The sequence below is a fragment of the Annulohypoxylon maeteangense genome (genome assembly GCF_022496945.1).
Source record: "Annulohypoxylon maeteangense strain CBS 123835 unplaced genomic scaffold GGS22scaffold_6, whole genome shotgun sequence".
Lineage (NCBI taxonomy): Eukaryota > Fungi > Ascomycota > Sordariomycetes > Xylariales > Hypoxylaceae > Annulohypoxylon > Annulohypoxylon maeteangense.
This window is the reverse complement of record NW_025953253.1, coordinates 586303-603014: the sequence shown is the minus strand read 5'-3', so window position 1 is coordinate 603014 and position 16712 is coordinate 586303. Positions and strand designations below refer to the sequence as shown.

Sequence of the window (16712 nt, the reverse complement as noted above, 5' to 3'; positions counted from 1 at the left end):
TCTTGCGAAAGCCTTTTAGCTGCGACCAGAGTCGACTGCCTTGGCTCGACCATTATGTCAAGTCTCGCAGCTGCAGGTGCTGTCGGTTTGCCCCTAGCTGAGTCCCCGATGCGAGGATCCTTGTGCCAATAGATGGATAAGTGCCTAGCCTTTTCGGTATCGGTTTGGCGAAACCTTTCAATGTGGAAAGTGGAGTGCAGACGCGCCTGTCCAGGCGAGTTAGCCATTATAAATCTGGTTATGGAGCCAAAAATTGGCCTTGTCTCCTAAAAAGGGGTCATCTACCAGGTTGTAGTCATATTATAGCAGCGCTCGTGTTCCCAAACTTGCTAGAGGCAGCCTTGAGCTTGGGTCCCCAAATTGACGCACAGCATTGGTCCTCAGGGCGCATGCATGCCGTCACTCATCCTTTCATAGCCCCATCTTGTTTTAGTAATAATAACATAGGCCTAGCAGAATGCCGCAGTAACTATGGTTATTGTGAAAGGAGGCTATAGGCAATCGCTTTCTTGCAGCGGCGATGTACACAGATCCACCAATTATGTAAATCCAGGGAGGAGCTGTAACCATGAAAATATTCTATCGTTCTATATCTTGTCTATATCAATGAGATCTAATGGCGATACATATAATTCAATAAGTGCCTCCTTTTTCAATCTAAGGATTGACTCTGAGAAACTTTCCAACCCGGGCGTGAGCCATCCTTTCCTTCTAAGACCACAAGCAAAAACAAATGTCCGAAAACCAAGAAACGACATCAACTATGGTGGCTGAGAAGACACAGATACCAGATATATGTTTTCGTGTTCAACTTTTAGGTGGCTATACCGGACAGGGGTATCGTTGGAAGGCGTCGTGCTTGGGGAAAGCTATACAGAAACTTCTGGATAATATTGCTGTACTACCCCTTGATTGGCTGACAACCTACTTTGCGATGTAAGTCTCGCAGCAAGAGTCGCTCCTTATGTGTCCACATTCAATGCACGAATTATTGTAAATATATGACTGATTTCCACCCTTGACGCAAGAACACTTCAAGCATGTTAGTGTTAGACGTGGGCGATAGAAGAAATAGGTGCTCACGCATTTCCATCTCCAACTAGCGTCAGGCCTGCCCGATGCACCGTAGATGGCCAAAGACGTTCCGCAGGATAGGTCACCGTCGACGAAGGATCTATCGGCATGGTATGCGTGAGAATTGCAGCGGGTGGGCTCGCTGGCGTTCGGATATACCGTCTCGGTGCTATGAAAGGCCATGTTTGATATCAAAACCAAAGTTTTTCGAAACAGATAACAGGTGGAAAGTCGTTATATCGGTTTATATATGGTGAGGGGATGATTGTAGAAAATATCACGAACAACATTGAGGGTATCTTCGAGAGATATGGAGGGTCTTATACCTTTACTCGTAGATAACCACAGCCTAGTACTAAGCAGATATACGATTCCATTCGAATCGGCCTATGTTCTCCCAAAAACACTTTGATCATCATTTTCATGAAAATTCAGTGGCTAAGTTGCTGTGTCAGCGTTGCAAAAAGTGTCGTATGACTGTAGGATTCGGTAAGGACAACCAGTACGCCCATTAAAATCGCTAGGTATCCAAGTGGTTTAACGTGAAACATTGTATCTGACAGGCTTAAAATGAAGGCGGTATAGCCAGCTGGTTGAGTGGCTTGAAGTTTGACATGTGATGCCTTTTCCGTCAAGGAGACCCGAGCAAGTTCGGTAGGACATAGAATCCACTCGAACGGACAATTTCGGTAGAATAAAGGCTGTTGATTGACCCGTTCATCTCGCGATACCGACCATAGTCAGGGTATTCAGGTAGTGAATGATACTCTCACGAACATGCTTCAGCCTACTCGTTATATGGACTTCGGCAATGTTCCAATACCTGCGCTGCATATGGATTGGTTCCGCTCTCTCGGTAGCCATTCATTCATGTGACGCCGCTAAAGGGAGTAGCGGGAGTAGCATTGCATAGCCATGAAGACATGAGATCCCATGGTACTCATAGGGCTGATTGTTCCGCCTTCGATTCTGGTTGGATAACCAGTCTTTGTACCTGTGAAACCGCCACCATAACCAGAGGTTCGATTCTCGCGATAAAAACATAGGACCACTCGCACTGCTTACCGGAATCGGAATGACTGCAGCAGCATACGCATTTCAAGTGATCTGAAATCACTGTCAGTGATATGAAGATTAAGTAAATATCCATGTGGACAAGGCAAGGCAGAAGGTAGAATGTGCCACCCGGCACTTTGATGAAATGCCGTGCTCAAGAAAGAATATATGGTGTAAGCAAACTGTAGTTAATTTATGTGTAACCTCGTAGCTGTGGTATATATTATGTAGTAAGAAACGGTAAGCGTTGCCGACAGCCTGACTGACTACTGGCCCAGTCGAGGACTACAATCTTTATGTAGATACATTAATGTCCTACTCGTATTAAAAGAGAGACGTTCTCTGCGGCTCTCAACGTATGTCGTGGGACTCAAAAGATACGTGCAGCAGATTCGGAGTGAGGGATGGTTGGGGCTCTTTCTCATTGGGCCGGCCTTTGGCTAATTGGACCAGATGTCCCCGTGTTGCCCGGCATGGCGGAGGAGCGTATGATACCAATTCCTCGGGTCTCATAAAAAAAGAAGAGTCCTACTAATAGGGTAGAACCGCCGTTCCTTCTATGAGTAATATTACTAATAGAGACATGTCGATGCCAGTAATGAACTTGGCAAATGAATACCTACATATGTATCTTTTTGAAGTAGGCACTTGGTAGAGACAGCGAAATTTGGTAGGTCTTACCCCTGTTTTTTGGTTTAAGGTTGTCTTGGACCTTGCTTGTTAGTCTCTTGGCATTTCCATATTCGGCAAGTAGTGCATGGCACTTGTCCATAAATATCGTAGCGCAAGACAGGGTCCTTCGGGAAGCACAGACAAGAATCGAAGCCAAGTTGAATCTATCAACCAATAGAAAACATCCATCTTTTAGTAGTTTTAAGGTTACTTAGAATGTAATACATGTAGGTACCTATTTACCTAGGGATGTACTGTACCTAGTCAAAACCTTCAAGGTTATCATGCCTTGCCAGCCTGCGTGCCCAACGTAATTACGTCAGAGGCGCGAAGGCCAAAAACACCTATGGGATGTCGCAAACTTCGATTACCTACCTCATACCTGCCTACCTACCTACCTACCTACCATACATGTAGGTATGTAGTAGATACCCAGTAATCTCTAACACAATTCGTGTTTTTCGTACTTTGCGCCATCCATTTTGCCAAAGGTCTCGTTGTATCTTGCCGAGAGAGACTATCTATCCGTCTACGCATCTACTACCGTCGCATTCCCTATTCTCTCTGCTTCATTCATTCAACTTTGCGACTATGGAAATTCTAGGCATGAAAGTGGGCTATCTGCTCTTTTCGGTTCTTCATTTTGCTCAATTCGTCTTGGCAATCACCGTCTGTGGCTTATATGGTGTTGACTTGCAGCGCGCGCGTTCCCATGGCAAATATATGGATGGGAAATGGGTAAGCTGGTTGATTCTATTGCCTACTACAAGCGGACATACACGCATTATGGCTACACCGAGAAGGAAAAGAAGCTAACGAGTACGCTCCCGACGTATAGGTTTATGCGGAAGTTGTCGGGGGTCTTGCGGCACTGACGGCGGTTCTTTACCTAGTACCGTTTATCTTGCGATTCGCTGTTGTGACGATATGGAACTTCGTCATTTTTGTCCTTTGGATCGCGCTCTTCGGCTTATTTGGAAATATGTATATCCACGAGAACCCAGAAGGGAATCAAGATATCCAACGGATGAAAAGCGCTGTCTGGGTCGACTTGGCAAACGGACTCCTCTGGTTGATTGGGTTCGTTGCGAGTATTGCTTATTGGTGGGCTCACCGTGACCGACGTAGTCGATTCACCGGCCGCGCAAGACTTGGTCGCAACGCCTCAGCTCGCTCAACCGCTTGGCCAACATAGTCTCCCTGATGTAGCCTTGGCGTATGGGGAACATATTGTATTGAAGAACGATATTAGTAGAAAGTTTAGATCGGCTGGAGATTATGATGATTAAGGCGACGAAATAGATTTTTGGCATTGGAAGTATGCGCAATACTTTCTAAGCACGGCTTCTATCCAGGATTTAATAATCATGGCGATATGAAGTAATGCTAAATGAGAAATATAAGGTCGACTTATGACCACGACTTACCATAGAGCACGTTTTTATTAAAATGACGTTTAATAAAGCATGCAAAAATTATCGCGGGTACCTATATTTATAATATTTAAGTATATATAAATTATTCAGTATATGTAAGTAATCATTTAATATTAAAATTATTTAAAGATATATATACTAGGTACTTAAGTAAATATTTATAAATGGTATATTTGTTATAAACTGGCCATATACTTGTATAAGATCGCAAGTTGTCCGACTTATGATTCTCTTTTTTTGGTGGTTTGGCTCAGTTGGTAGGTATAAGCCACTGAACTTGCGGCTTAGTCCCATGACATGACAATATTCAAGATTAACTTTTATATGGACGTAATATGTTAAATGCGGAATGCCAATGTACCTTATAAACTCGAACAGCACTCAATCCCTTTCAATAAGTAATTGTTTTAAAACATAATATAATCTGAGTGTATATTTATATACTAAGTATGTACAAGAAAAATCGTTGCTGGCTTAATTGTCACCACCAAGATTCCATAGACCCGCAAAGCTGTGATACATACCTACCTGGGCGTTGAGTGTGGCAAGTGCTGGGAATATTTGCTGCCTACTAGGTGGGTATATGGGAATGACGGGAATGAGAAGCCCTGGTTCTTTTTCTGAGTTTCTCACACCTATTAGCTTGCTAGTAAAACCAACTATTGTCGAAATTTTGTATTTGGCTCTTGATTTGCTCAACGTAAGATGCGCATCAAAGGTCGGAGGCGATTTCAGATCCTACGAACGGCATGTGCTTTAAGTCATTTCTCTCATACTTAACAAGTCAAAGATAGCAAGCCATTAGAACAAGAGACCTATATACATATATCCATCATAACATCTTAACATTTCAACAAGCTAGGCGTGACTGTTGAATTCTGCGCAATGATAAACCTCTAGTTCAGCACAGAGGCTGGGTGACCTCACAAAGTGACCACACTACTCATTCAAGCATTAGCCTGTGGCAATAATTTGAGACATAGGCAGGCAAGTATCGGCAATATAGCCCGGAAGACGCTCTATCATCGGATCACCAATCCATATCTTAGTTTTTAAGATACTTTGCTACGATATGTAATATTGTGTCGTAGACAGGGGCCCTGTTGGGTCGTGTTTGCAGTAATTATTAGCGTTTCGAGACTGTATTCCAATCTTCAATCGCTTAGGCACGACATCGGCGGCGATTTGATGTTCAGCGCGATGTGTTGATCTCTGCAGGTTGGGTGGGTCTACCCTGCCACCCGCTCGCCGTCATCCGCGGTAGAGCGTGATATAGCATATGTGTGATGGTGAAGTAGTTACGAAGTGTTATACTATGTATTAGGAAACCTCCTTTTCTTTTGACTTCCCACCTACTGAATGACATTCTCAACGAAACGATCCCTTCCGGTCGGTAAGGGTAATCATAAGATGGAATCGGCCGCGGTTGTCTGTACGTACCTAGTATAGGTAAGTATGTATTGTAGGATGGAAAGGTGGCATTGATAATGCTCGTACGATTTCAGACTTTTGAGGGTGGATGATTGTCGTGGAAAACTACTTAATACGTACGATAATATAGCGACGACTAGTTTAACGTATCGGCATATAACTAGCACCTGTTTATTACGTGTATTTTAAGTTATTCCTATCGAGCATAGAATAGGTTATGTCGTTAATTTTGATCTTTTTTATGTAAGTATGTAGTTTAGATTTAATAAAACTTGAACAGTACTTAGGTACTTATTCTTAAGAACATTGAAAATCCGCCAAGTAACGGAAGAGAACAAAACAAATAGAATTTGGAAGTAACTCATTATACTTAGTTTCTTTCGCGCGTTTACCGGTTATTTTATAGTATTTAAGTATACTTTAAAAATAACATACTACTTACTTAAAAATATCTCATGATATTAGTTTTGTTCTGAGCTGGTTATGTTTGACTTTTCCCCTACACACACTATAATCCCTTTTCAGGGGTCTCAACGTTCTGTCTCGAGGAGTTCTGGTTGGCTATTAAATATATTTATCTGGTCAGCCCAGGTAGCAGTGTTGACATTTAGGAGCTTACCGCCTACCACACACACACACACACACACACCACGCTCACCCAACCATCACATTTCACTACCAATCAATCCCACCATGATTTGGGGGAAAAAGAAGAAGAAAACAGCCACTCTCATCTTTCTCCGGGAGAGCGATTGAATTTCGAGAGATCCAAATCATAAAGCAGATTATCTCTTTGCTGGGTTAAATGTAAGAAAACTAAGTGGGAGGGAGCGGTCTACTAAATCCAGTAGGTGCCTATCTATTAGGTATCGATTCGTCCCCACAATAGGTACCTATCTACTAACCTACTAGGTGCTACCTACCTATATGTAGGTATTTAGGTCAAATTATGTATTGTACCCATGGATACGCCGAACAGATCCAAGCACACCTACCTACTGCCTCGTTTGAGACGGACCGGAGACGACGATCCTTCCTAACTCAAATCACCTTTTCCTTTTCTTTATGACAGCATGCTCCATTTACGTACCTATATACCTCTGTACTAGGCACTGTACTGTGTGCGTTACCTACCTGCCTAGGATATCAATCTACACATTCAACATATTCCACCAGCACCTTCAGCTATATGTGAGACATCGGTTACAGCTTATCTCCTTCGAATTATTGCATTATCATTGTTTGCTTGAAACATCGACAGTCACTGCGACGAGACGCAGCTTTTCTGTGTAGCACCGCTGCTGCTTTTATAAAGCATGCAATAAGCCCTTATCTTGGAAGGGAAAGAAAAAACAGGATAAATTCCTAGGCGAATCCATCGGCACATACTAAATACAACAGGTGGGAAACTTAGCGGAGCCGTCTGACACCAAAAGCCGACTGAACTACAGGCTTTCAATCGCGACAAGTTCGACCCTCTCTATCTCTCTATCTCTGGACTCACTTAAATCTACCTCCCTGCCTGACCAACTGTGGCTGGTTATGGCCATCGCCTACTGATGAACATATTAATTAATATCTCGAGAGTTATACTAACCAGAATATTATTATTAACTAGATCTACCTTGCTGCGAGATTTGGAGGCTGGCTGCAAGGGCGGGTTGGTGGAATTCAGCTTGGAAGGACTGACGATAACATGGCAAGCTTCGGCCGTTCGTTCAAGCCTTCTTCGTATCTGTCTTCTGTAAAAAGACGACCACCGCCGCCTTCAAGAAGCATGTCCAGCTCGTCCGAAGCGTCACCGCTTCCCTCTCCCGACATTCGGCAGGACGATATTATCTTCTCTACGAGACCTTCGCCGAATCTGATGACGGATAATCCACAGTACAAACAACCCGGAGCTTCTCCGAAGCTAAGACCTAGTGGTGGTATGTTTCTTTTCTTGCTTGGAAGCATAGAGTGATCTATTCTATTCTATCATACTACTTTGAGAACATTGCTGGAAATCGGTTGTCGGATCTTTTCTGTGCGACGCAACGTAAAGAATAATAAACGTTGTTTACGCGGGTCGGATTAGAAACCAGTGCCCTTTTTCTATTCTTTCTTTCTTTTTTTATTTTAAAAATATTTTATTTTATTTTTAGTTTGCTCTATTCTCCCTACCACTCACAAGTTGCCGGGTTGCCGTTCTGTGTTATTTGGTGAAGATTGCCATTTCCGACTTGTGACCGGTGGCGGAACTAGTAAGCCACTAATGCTCTCCACTGCTAGCCCCTAAGGCGGGGTGCATTTTAAGAATATCTAGGATGGCTACCCGTTCGTTTAGGTCTTACCTTAGGGGTCGTCGAGGGGAATCTTGACCCATGTACCCCTCTTTACTGCATCTTTTAGTGTGCACCTTTTACAAGTTGGCTTTGTTAACTGCGTCATAAGACAGATGAATACGTGCTAATCAATCTTGCAATTGATTTAGGGAAAAATGACCCGACGCTGTTCGACTCTCCTAGATCAACACCTGCTAGGGCCAAGCCAATTGCTATCGAGTTACCAACCGCCAAGAAAGTCAACAGCGCACCTGTTTATACCCCACCCGCACCTCTCTCCGCCCGCGGCGATCTTCCTGGGTATGTTTCCAGGTTATCAAGTGGAAAGTTGAACACATGGATATCCCAGCTAATCAGCCATCTCTGGTGTAGTGGCTATTTCCCCTTGCACGAGGACCAAGCCCGAGTCTACTGTCCTCACCCATTTCAGCTTGATGCTTCTAAGGCTCGAATGATATCTATCGAACGTGCTGGCTACTCGGGCTCTCTTGATACTAAGAGATCTATTAGTACTGGGGTGGCGATGGGAGCTAACCCTTCCACGACCCTTCCTGTAACTATGGCCGAACGATCTACGCGACTTGCGCAACATAATCCTCCAGGTCGGTCACAACCTAGTTTCGATTCCGGATCCAACACGCCCGTCGCTAGTTACAATCCGACCGGAACGCAGGATAACCCTCTACCGATGGGTAAATATTATCCTACCAACTACGTGAAAAGGAAAGAGGAGAAGAGAAACAGGCAACAAGGCAGGCCGCCACCGTCGAATCTTATTCCCTCCCCTCCGACGGGAACTAAATCGGAAACCCAGATACCCACTGCCAGAGACACCTCTGCGATGGGACATTCACGCAACGAGTCCGACGCGAAACGCAGGCTACAGCAGTACCAACGCGACATGATTGCTCAAGCGACAATAGCTCTTAATGGCGGGAGTGTTAATGCGGCAACGATGAGTTCTCTGAGGACGATCGGATTCACCAGTGTGTCCAAACCGAGTAAGCCGAGACTGGCGCCCCTAGGATCTCCGGGCCCAGTGACACCTATGGAATTGGAAGGTTCAGAAGACGGCTATTTGGGGGCACGAGGCCCGGCGGACGTTCAGGTCGAACAGATCACTCGCGCTATTAGGGCCGAGGAGGAATGTAAACGACGAGAGGGCGCGACATCACCGGCCGTTGAACTGGGTCCCAACACATTCTGAGTGCGCTATCTTTCATTATAGCAAACAGCCTATGCTGTTACATGCTGTCACTGAGCCGACTAATGTGCAATACCATTACTTCGATCACATCTCTCGTCGCTATACGTTTTATTATGAGGGCTTAGCGGCTCCTTAGCAAATGCCCAACTATGGAGGTCTTTTCTGATCTCCTAAATCCCGGCAATGCTACGAGAACAGGACGGGGATTTCTCGTCTTATGTATCAACAACGCCATTCGTTTCTACCCTAGAGTTGCATTACGCACTCCAGATCTACTTGTTGCATATTTGTTCGGCTGGCCGTCATTTTGCCGCCGACTAGTACACGTATCGGCGCTCCGAGCCGCCACGTCTCCTTTGTCTCGTTATGATACCCTAAAGACTGGATGATACGACTACATTTGCATGCATGGATTTAACAGGCGCAGGGAACCGGCAGATGGATTGGAAATTGAGTGATAGTCTGACTTCAACATATTGCTTATCGAAGTATCGACACTGACTTTTATTCTTCCTACTCGATCAGGGGCAGCTCCCGAGTGGACACTCGCCCGTAGGTACTATCAAGGACAGGAGACAAGAGCGTAGGTTAGGAGATTCGGGAAAACAAGAAATATATAGTTTGGAGGGAACTGGGTGATATTCACTTGCTGTGAGTATATTGATTTGGTGCAGTTGAATGGGATTACCTCACCTCAGCAGACTGGATGCAACTTCAAAATTTCCTTTTCTTTTTGAAATGTGAATATAATCAGATCCCGCATCAACAAGCCATTAATCTACCACCATATCGTGATTCGCATCGACTTCGTGTCACATATGACAGCCTAGAGTACTGCGACCCCTATAATACACATTTTCTTCTTTCCACTTCACGTGCCGCGTGCATTCCTACCCTACTAACAACGACGTTGCTCTACTTCTTCCTATTCCATTTCGTATGTACCTTAGTCGTCTTACGTCCCTACCTTTTTCTATCTAAGATTATAAGCTATAAATACCCCCTCGGCCGATGTTGCAAGAATTGGCTTGGATATTGAAATGTCTCTGAAAATACCTAATAATCGCGCACTATGTGCGTGTCTACTTCAGACCATCAGTCCATATTGCCAAAATAGGGTTTTGTTAGAATGCTGTCGTCTGCTAAGGTGCTTTGCAATAATTTGCTGGGAAGTTACCCCTGGACCCATCTAACTCGCCAACCCACCAGTCCTGGTCCGTGCCGGTTTTCTTCACGATTCTTATCCTGTCACCCTCACGGAAAGATAGGTCACCCGCGTTCTGTCCGGTGAAGTCGTATTGGGCGACTACGAATTCTTCTAGTCGGTTCAATCCAAGCTTCTTTGGCGGCGGGGGTGGCGGTGGCTTCTTTTTGACCGCAACAGAGGCCATGTTAGCAGTTGTGTTGAGCGAGGTAGTAGATGCTGATGTCGACGCGGTCGAAGGCCGGCCGAAGTAATCCGCTCTCGGCTGAGTCGACCCTGGGGAAATAGCGGGCGATAATGTCTGCCCAAGCCGCGAAGCAGTAGTAAAATCGGTAGGGGTAAGATGATTGGCAAAGGTAGGCCTTGGTGCTCCGGTGCTTGCCTGGGATGCTAGTGATGTTGATGAAGGGATCCGATTCGGCCGCGGACCAGGCGCAGGAGGTGCGGCACTACTACTTCCGATGAGCCCAGAGGATGAACGGCGAAATCCATTCTCCCCTGCGGAAGTCATGGACGACGTGGATGGTTTCCGTTCATCGTTATTGGTTGGATCATCTGGTAGCTTCATGGGTTGTTTGACGGCTTTGCCTGTTGCAATGCACGTTATTGATTCGACTTCGCGCTTAATGGGTTCATAATCGGCTGACCACATGGATACTACGCTTTCCATTGGGGGTGGTGGCGACGGAAAGTCATAATCCTGGCAATAGTTGTGAAGTGTGGTATAGTATAGGCCGAGGAGTCGGTTCTGAATCATAACCACTCCTCCTATGAGTGGTGGTATTAAGTTAAAAGTCGCAGATACAAGGGGTGGTAATGTCTCCCTCAGATGCGAATCTGCAGCATGAAATTCCTATTAGGCTTGTTAGCTTTGGTTCTATCGCTTCATCTGGTTATGCTGTATCTTGTACCTCAGCTGCCCGCGCAACTTCACCCTCGGCCTTCGACAAAGCTGCTTCTTCCTTAGGGCTTCGACCCGACTTTCTTTGCAACTTGTTGACCTTGTCTTGACACTTCTCATAATCTAACCTCTTGTTTTCTCTTTTCTTGATTGTCTTCCTTAAGGGGGCAATGCAATCCCGTGCATCTGTGGCGGGCCTGATGATAGTCGACTCGATGAGGCCAACTTCGTCGAGCACTTCTGCTTTTAGGTCGGTATAAACTTCTTTCAGTTTCAAGGTACGTTCGAGTTGAAGTTCTGGGGTGGATGCGGTTGGTTTTCCGTGGCCGTCTGAGGCACCAACTATGGGATCCCAGAGGCCATCATATTCTGTGACTATGCCCAGTTGCGCCATAGCCAGATTGATCCAGGATTCGCGCCATGATTTGGTATGGTCAATGATCTAAATATTTAGAGGTATCAGTAACGTTACTTGGATTACATGCTCGAATCGCGCGATGGAGTGGTTTTTTCTCTTCTCTTCTTTCTCTTCTTTTTCTTTTTCCTTTGGTTCATACCTTAACAAGAACTCTATCAGCATCTTCGTAATCGTTCAATAAGACGGCGACCTTGGCATTATCTCCAGGACTCTTGTGGAGCAATTTCCCAAATTGTCTTTGCATGGATTGCATGTTGGGCAAGTTGGCGAGATTTGTCCTAGAACTAATATTGTTGTCCAATTGTCCAATTGTTTAACCTTCAAGTGAGGCACTTGGCGGGGTCTAGAGGCTAGAGGATCAATTATGTATGCGGGGTTGATAGCTTTCTAGATATGGCATGATGAAGAGGTATCCTAAATGGACAGTACCTACAGGTAGGTATAAAAGAGCGAGCAATTAGAAAGAGAGGGATAAGAAGGGGAAGAAAAATTTCAATCGCTGAGGGGCTGAAAGTGGGAGATAAAAACACGTCAATTAGCTAAACTGCGCCTCTCTTCGACTTAGAAGATCAATGTATTTACCTACTAGGGGGCGAAAACAACAATAGGCAGAAACGAGGCCGGAGACAAACCCATCCGTATAGGAGTCGGGGGAGCTGAAGATATTATAAAGATTCCAAGGTTACAAACTTAAGGCGTGGGGTTAGAGACAGCCCTAGCTGCCTGCTACTAGGTAGGAGAGGAGCCCAGCGAATGGATTAGGTAGCTGCCGGTTTACCGAGCCACTAGGATCATAACTTCCAATTGACGAACATAAAATGTAAAACCTTAGTTCTTGAGAAGAGGAACGGAAGGAGCATTGAAAGTTACGGGTAAGTACATACAACTATTAGGTAGGTATGTAGGTAGGTTGCTTAATGCCTACCTACCTAGGTACATGCCTACTTGGTATGGCAAAGTTTTGCTGCGACAAGTGTGGGAGGTGGTCGAAACCTTAGTGTAGGAAGCAGTACCTACGATTCAGTCTTGCAGGATGACCGACTAGGTACTTAGGTAATTAGGTAATTAGGTAGTGGACATATTTAATTTGGTTCATCGTCAATTCCCACCTTTCCTTACCTAGTAATGTCTTCCAAACTTCCCTGCTAGGTAGGTTGGTAACTGCTTAACTCTTATGTCGGTATGTACATAAAACCAACTTTGAAAATAATAATGAAAACGATACGAAGACATCATAGCCTATAAAGGGGGTGCTGAGATGATGGTTACATCTCTATGGGATTTAAGTTCAATTGGTACCAAATTTAGGTAGGTCTGTAACTGTTTGAGTCTAGCACGTGCCAACGCGTTGTGGCAAATCACGCGGGGCGTACCTTCTTAATGGGATTGACCTGTACTTGGATAATTAACCTTAGAAGCTCAACTGCGCATTAATAACCTCTAAACTACCAAAACATTTCAGATCTTCCCCTTGCCTTATCAGCGAGCCTTCGCGTATTCCCGAATAACGCCACTTAATGTCCCTCTGCATCCATTAATGGCAACGGCAATGGCTGCGACTCTGCAGGTTATGCACAGCTCTGCATCTTTGCATCGCCAGCAAGCCCCCTCTACCGCTCCGGTCCTCGAATTCGCATGCCTCTTCACGCGCGACCTTCGCAGGAAGCAGAAAAGATGGCATGATGGAAGATTAAAATATCATACATTCAACAAACGTATCATGGTATACGATGATCACGGCAACTTTGTTGGAGATGCACATTGGTGCGAGGACTACGACTTGAATGACGGCGATGAAGTCGAGCTTGAGAGGGGAGGTGTGACTGTCCAAGTTTCCGAATGTATTGGGAGTCGGGATCAAGACCTATCCGAGCTGGTGGACAAGAGGGCCCAGGAAAAAGCCGAACGACAGGCCGCTGTCCTTGCGCGCCGACAGCTCGCGCCTGAATCTGCCGCTATACCACAAACTGCCACTCCTCACTTTCAGCTACGGCATAAACCTCTCCATCATTTGATCGGCACACCAACTGGACACCATGGACGCGCACTCATGCCTACCGAATCCCCGTACGAAGATAGGCTAAAAAAGAATGTGTCGCCACAAGATAGCACCACACACCCTGTGAAACGGAGAAAGCGAGAAGTGTCACCTCCAAGTAAGGGCGGTTACGCGCAGAGCTTATTTGGCGCCGCGCTGACACTTTCGGGCACGCCAACAAGCACTCCACCACTACGGAGTAGACCTTTGAAGGCTTCACCTGATCCAGGTCCTAATAACAAGGATTTAAATTCTGCGCTTATACTAGCACGCACAACGGCCACGGCCACGGCCACAGCCGTTCAAAAAGAAAGGTTAGTCCACGCACCCGGGGCTGCGCTATCAAGCAAAATATCACGAGTACCGGAAGCTCTAGTACAGGATATGAATGATCTCCAATCATCACCACTTCCTATAAAAAGTGTTACCGGTCCCCATCAGCAACATGGCTTTACTCATAGCATTGAGCGACGACTAGGATTGAAGCGAAAGGGGGAGACTAGAAGCCTTGTCGTAGAGGACGACTCGCAGTATCCAGTATCTGTGAAATTAAACACAGCAAGTTTAAGTCACGACCAATTAAATCATGCGCAGCCCAAGGGTAGGTGCGACGTGCTTGATGATGTAATCTCGGTAACATCTCCAAGAAGCCAAAAATTTGGGTATACATCCTTGGTATCGAAATCTAAGACATCAGTTCAGAGCCAAGGCCTTTTTACGGCACCAAAACTTGGAAATGTACCAAAAGCGATAGGCTGCGACCAAGAACAAGCTATGAGCGAACCTAGGACAGAGTTGCGCATTAAGCCGAGAAAGAAGCGAGGCCTATTGATGATCTCTGAAAACTTGGAGACTCGCAATCGGTCTTCATTGGGAAGAGTAAAGAGTCGAATCGATCGTCATGATCCGTCTACTTCACTAGCCGATAAGACGAACAATAGTATTCCTAACAGGGACGGATCTTCGGACATTGAAAACCGTGAAGATGACCATCTCCGGCAACAGGAAGAGAATGCCCTTCGTCCGATAGGAAGTATCCATAAGAGCCCTTCCAGTATAGTTAACCCCGACTCAAATGGTCCTAGCAGCGCTGCTAGTCATAACTGTAATATGGTGGATAGTGAAGAAGTTTCGGATATTCGAAGTCCTATCCTCGGAGAGAAGAGTGGACGACATGAGATGGCGTCTCATTCTCGGTATGACGAGAAAAATGATAGACACACAACGATGCTTGAGCCCACACATGAGAGAGTTGTTCTAGCTGACACAACTATATCTCCCAAGCGCAGAAGGCAATCATCTGGAGAGAAAATAGCTCCAGCGGAGAACAATATAAATCATTCAATGGTGGAGAGATACGATGGAAGGCGGGCCACACCAGACGAGGATGATTTACCTGGCAGTGTCCCTGCTCCTCGCCTTGTTCGTCTGGGTCGTAAGAGCATACGTAGCAGAGAGGTTATTGGGCTTATTTTTGACGACGAGAACATAAATGACTACGGAGGACTTCCACGAAAAGTGGATGAAGGTAAGTGTGGGAAGGGGAGCCTTACTTGTAACATGTCCGCGAACCACATGGAAGTACAGGCTACCAAATCCGAGACGAGTCGCATAGATATGACAATGGCGGATGATAACCGAATTGGTATAAACAATCAATGCCAAGACTATTATCCCATCAAAGGAAAAGAAGTTGTCGAGGCCTGCACGATTCCTCGATCCTCCCATTACAAAAACACAGACGCAGTCGATGTGGAAGCATCTTCGAAATTTCTACGGAAACAAGCCAGGCTTGGGATGGTTCAAACAAGCGCGTCTTTAGACACGCAGGCTCATGTTCTTGGGAACACTACAGCGGTCTCACGGCGGTCTTTGAGGATAGTGGCCAACCCCGCCACCCGAGGCAAGAAGGCTGCCAAGCCTTCGGATGCTGCCGGCCAGGTTCCGCAATGTCCGCTGCCATCAGAAGCAGTGGTAGTGGGGAACCCCTCGATTTCTGCAAAACAAGGAGATGATAGACGGAGACCCAGGGCAGAGACTCGAACCAAAGAAGCTGCCAATGCCTCGATGTCTGGATTTGCCCGAGCAAATGGAGGTCCATGGAGTAGAGAAGCCCATGATCTTTTTGGCTTCACTCGACCGCCATGACGGATATACGGATTGCTGAGTTCTAAGAGTTTCCAAGCTCGGGATTTTATGAGAAGGCAGTATGGTCAACGAATATCAACTGGGACTACGGAAATTCTTATTGCGTAAGATAATTGCTCATAGCAGGTCCGATGGCGACTTGGCAGTTTATGCCTGGGCCCCGCTACCTCCTAGTCGTAATGACCACCGAGGACGACAATACTTGCTGGTGTAACAATTCCTATACAGAAGCACCCACGAGTCTATGATTGCTAGGAGTTTTGCCTTATCGTTTAGGGAACTAGCAATGAGCGCTGCGGCGTCAATAAAGAGAACCTAATTCAGCTTGACCGCTGAAACAACCCACCGATCGTGTTATATATTAGGACGCGCAATATATCGTCTACGAAGTAGCATGTTTGAGCCAATCTAAATATCAGATGAACGATTTGCTACGTGTCAAGCAGGATCTAACCATTTTGGTATCTGTTACAGTACTTGTAATTCGATTCTCAAATACCACTGGGCACTAGGTAGACTTCAAGGTTCCAATGTCCCTTAAGGTATCCACGGATGAGGTATTGTACATACTTAATACCCAGGACCTATCCATAGATGCATGCGCCTATTTGTACCTGGTAGGTAGGAAATTACATGGTTACGTACCTACATACCTATGTACATAGGTCTTAGGTACATATGTAAGTGGGGTGGTGTCACTATACCTGCATATGCCTGTCCCGGAAATCGCTAAGAGGAAAGCCAAAGGGAAAAAAGAAAAAGAAAAAGGAAAAGGAAAAGGAAAAGAAAAAGTAGGTCAGCTT

General features: G+C 45.6%; 5 protein-coding genes across 5 annotated transcripts; 3 read left to right on the top strand and 2 right to left on the bottom strand.

Annotated features, from left to right (window-relative positions):
• Positions 1-849: 849 nt before the first annotated feature.
• GGS22DRAFT_123669 (uncharacterized protein) lies at positions 850-1635 on the bottom strand. The gene is made up of 2 exons (XM_047958287.1): positions 1084-1635; positions 850-1032 (listed from the first exon to the last, which is right to left on the bottom strand). The coding sequence occupies exons 1-2, from the start codon at positions 1255-1257 to the stop codon at positions 925-927; spliced, it is 282 nt and encodes a 93-aa protein (XP_047819905.1). The 5' UTR covers positions 1258-1635; the 3' UTR covers positions 850-924.
• A 1459-nt stretch (positions 1636-3094) lies between these two features.
• GGS22DRAFT_123659 (uncharacterized protein) lies at positions 3095-4262 on the top strand. The gene is made up of 2 exons (XM_047958286.1): positions 3095-3540; positions 3641-4262. The coding sequence occupies exons 1-2, from the start codon at positions 3394-3396 to the stop codon at positions 3995-3997; spliced, it is 504 nt and encodes a 167-aa protein (XP_047819904.1). The 5' UTR covers positions 3095-3393; the 3' UTR covers positions 3998-4262.
• Positions 4263-8364: 4102 nt separating this feature from the next.
• On the top strand, positions 8365-9826 carry GGS22DRAFT_159790 (uncharacterized protein). The gene has a single exon (XM_047960839.1). It carries the CDS (start codon positions 8445-8447, stop codon positions 9198-9200), a length of 756 nt encoding a protein of 251 aa, XP_047819903.1. The 5' UTR covers positions 8365-8444; the 3' UTR covers positions 9201-9826.
• A 516-nt stretch (positions 9827-10342) lies between these two features.
• GGS22DRAFT_187299 (uncharacterized protein) lies at positions 10343-11976 on the bottom strand (the record flags this gene model as incomplete). The annotated part of the gene is made up of 3 exons (XM_047964569.1): positions 10343-11257; positions 11316-11747; positions 11863-11976. 3 exons carry the CDS (start codon positions 11974-11976, stop codon positions 10343-10345), a joined length of 1461 nt encoding a protein of 486 aa, XP_047819902.1.
• Positions 11977-13114: 1138 nt separating this feature from the next.
• Positions 13115-16279, top strand: GGS22DRAFT_159772 (uncharacterized protein). Its single transcript, XM_047960838.1, has one exon. It carries the CDS (start codon positions 13261-13263, stop codon positions 15907-15909), a length of 2649 nt encoding a protein of 882 aa, XP_047819901.1. The 5' UTR covers positions 13115-13260; the 3' UTR covers positions 15910-16279.
• The last annotated feature ends 433 nt before the right edge of the window (positions 16280-16712 follow it).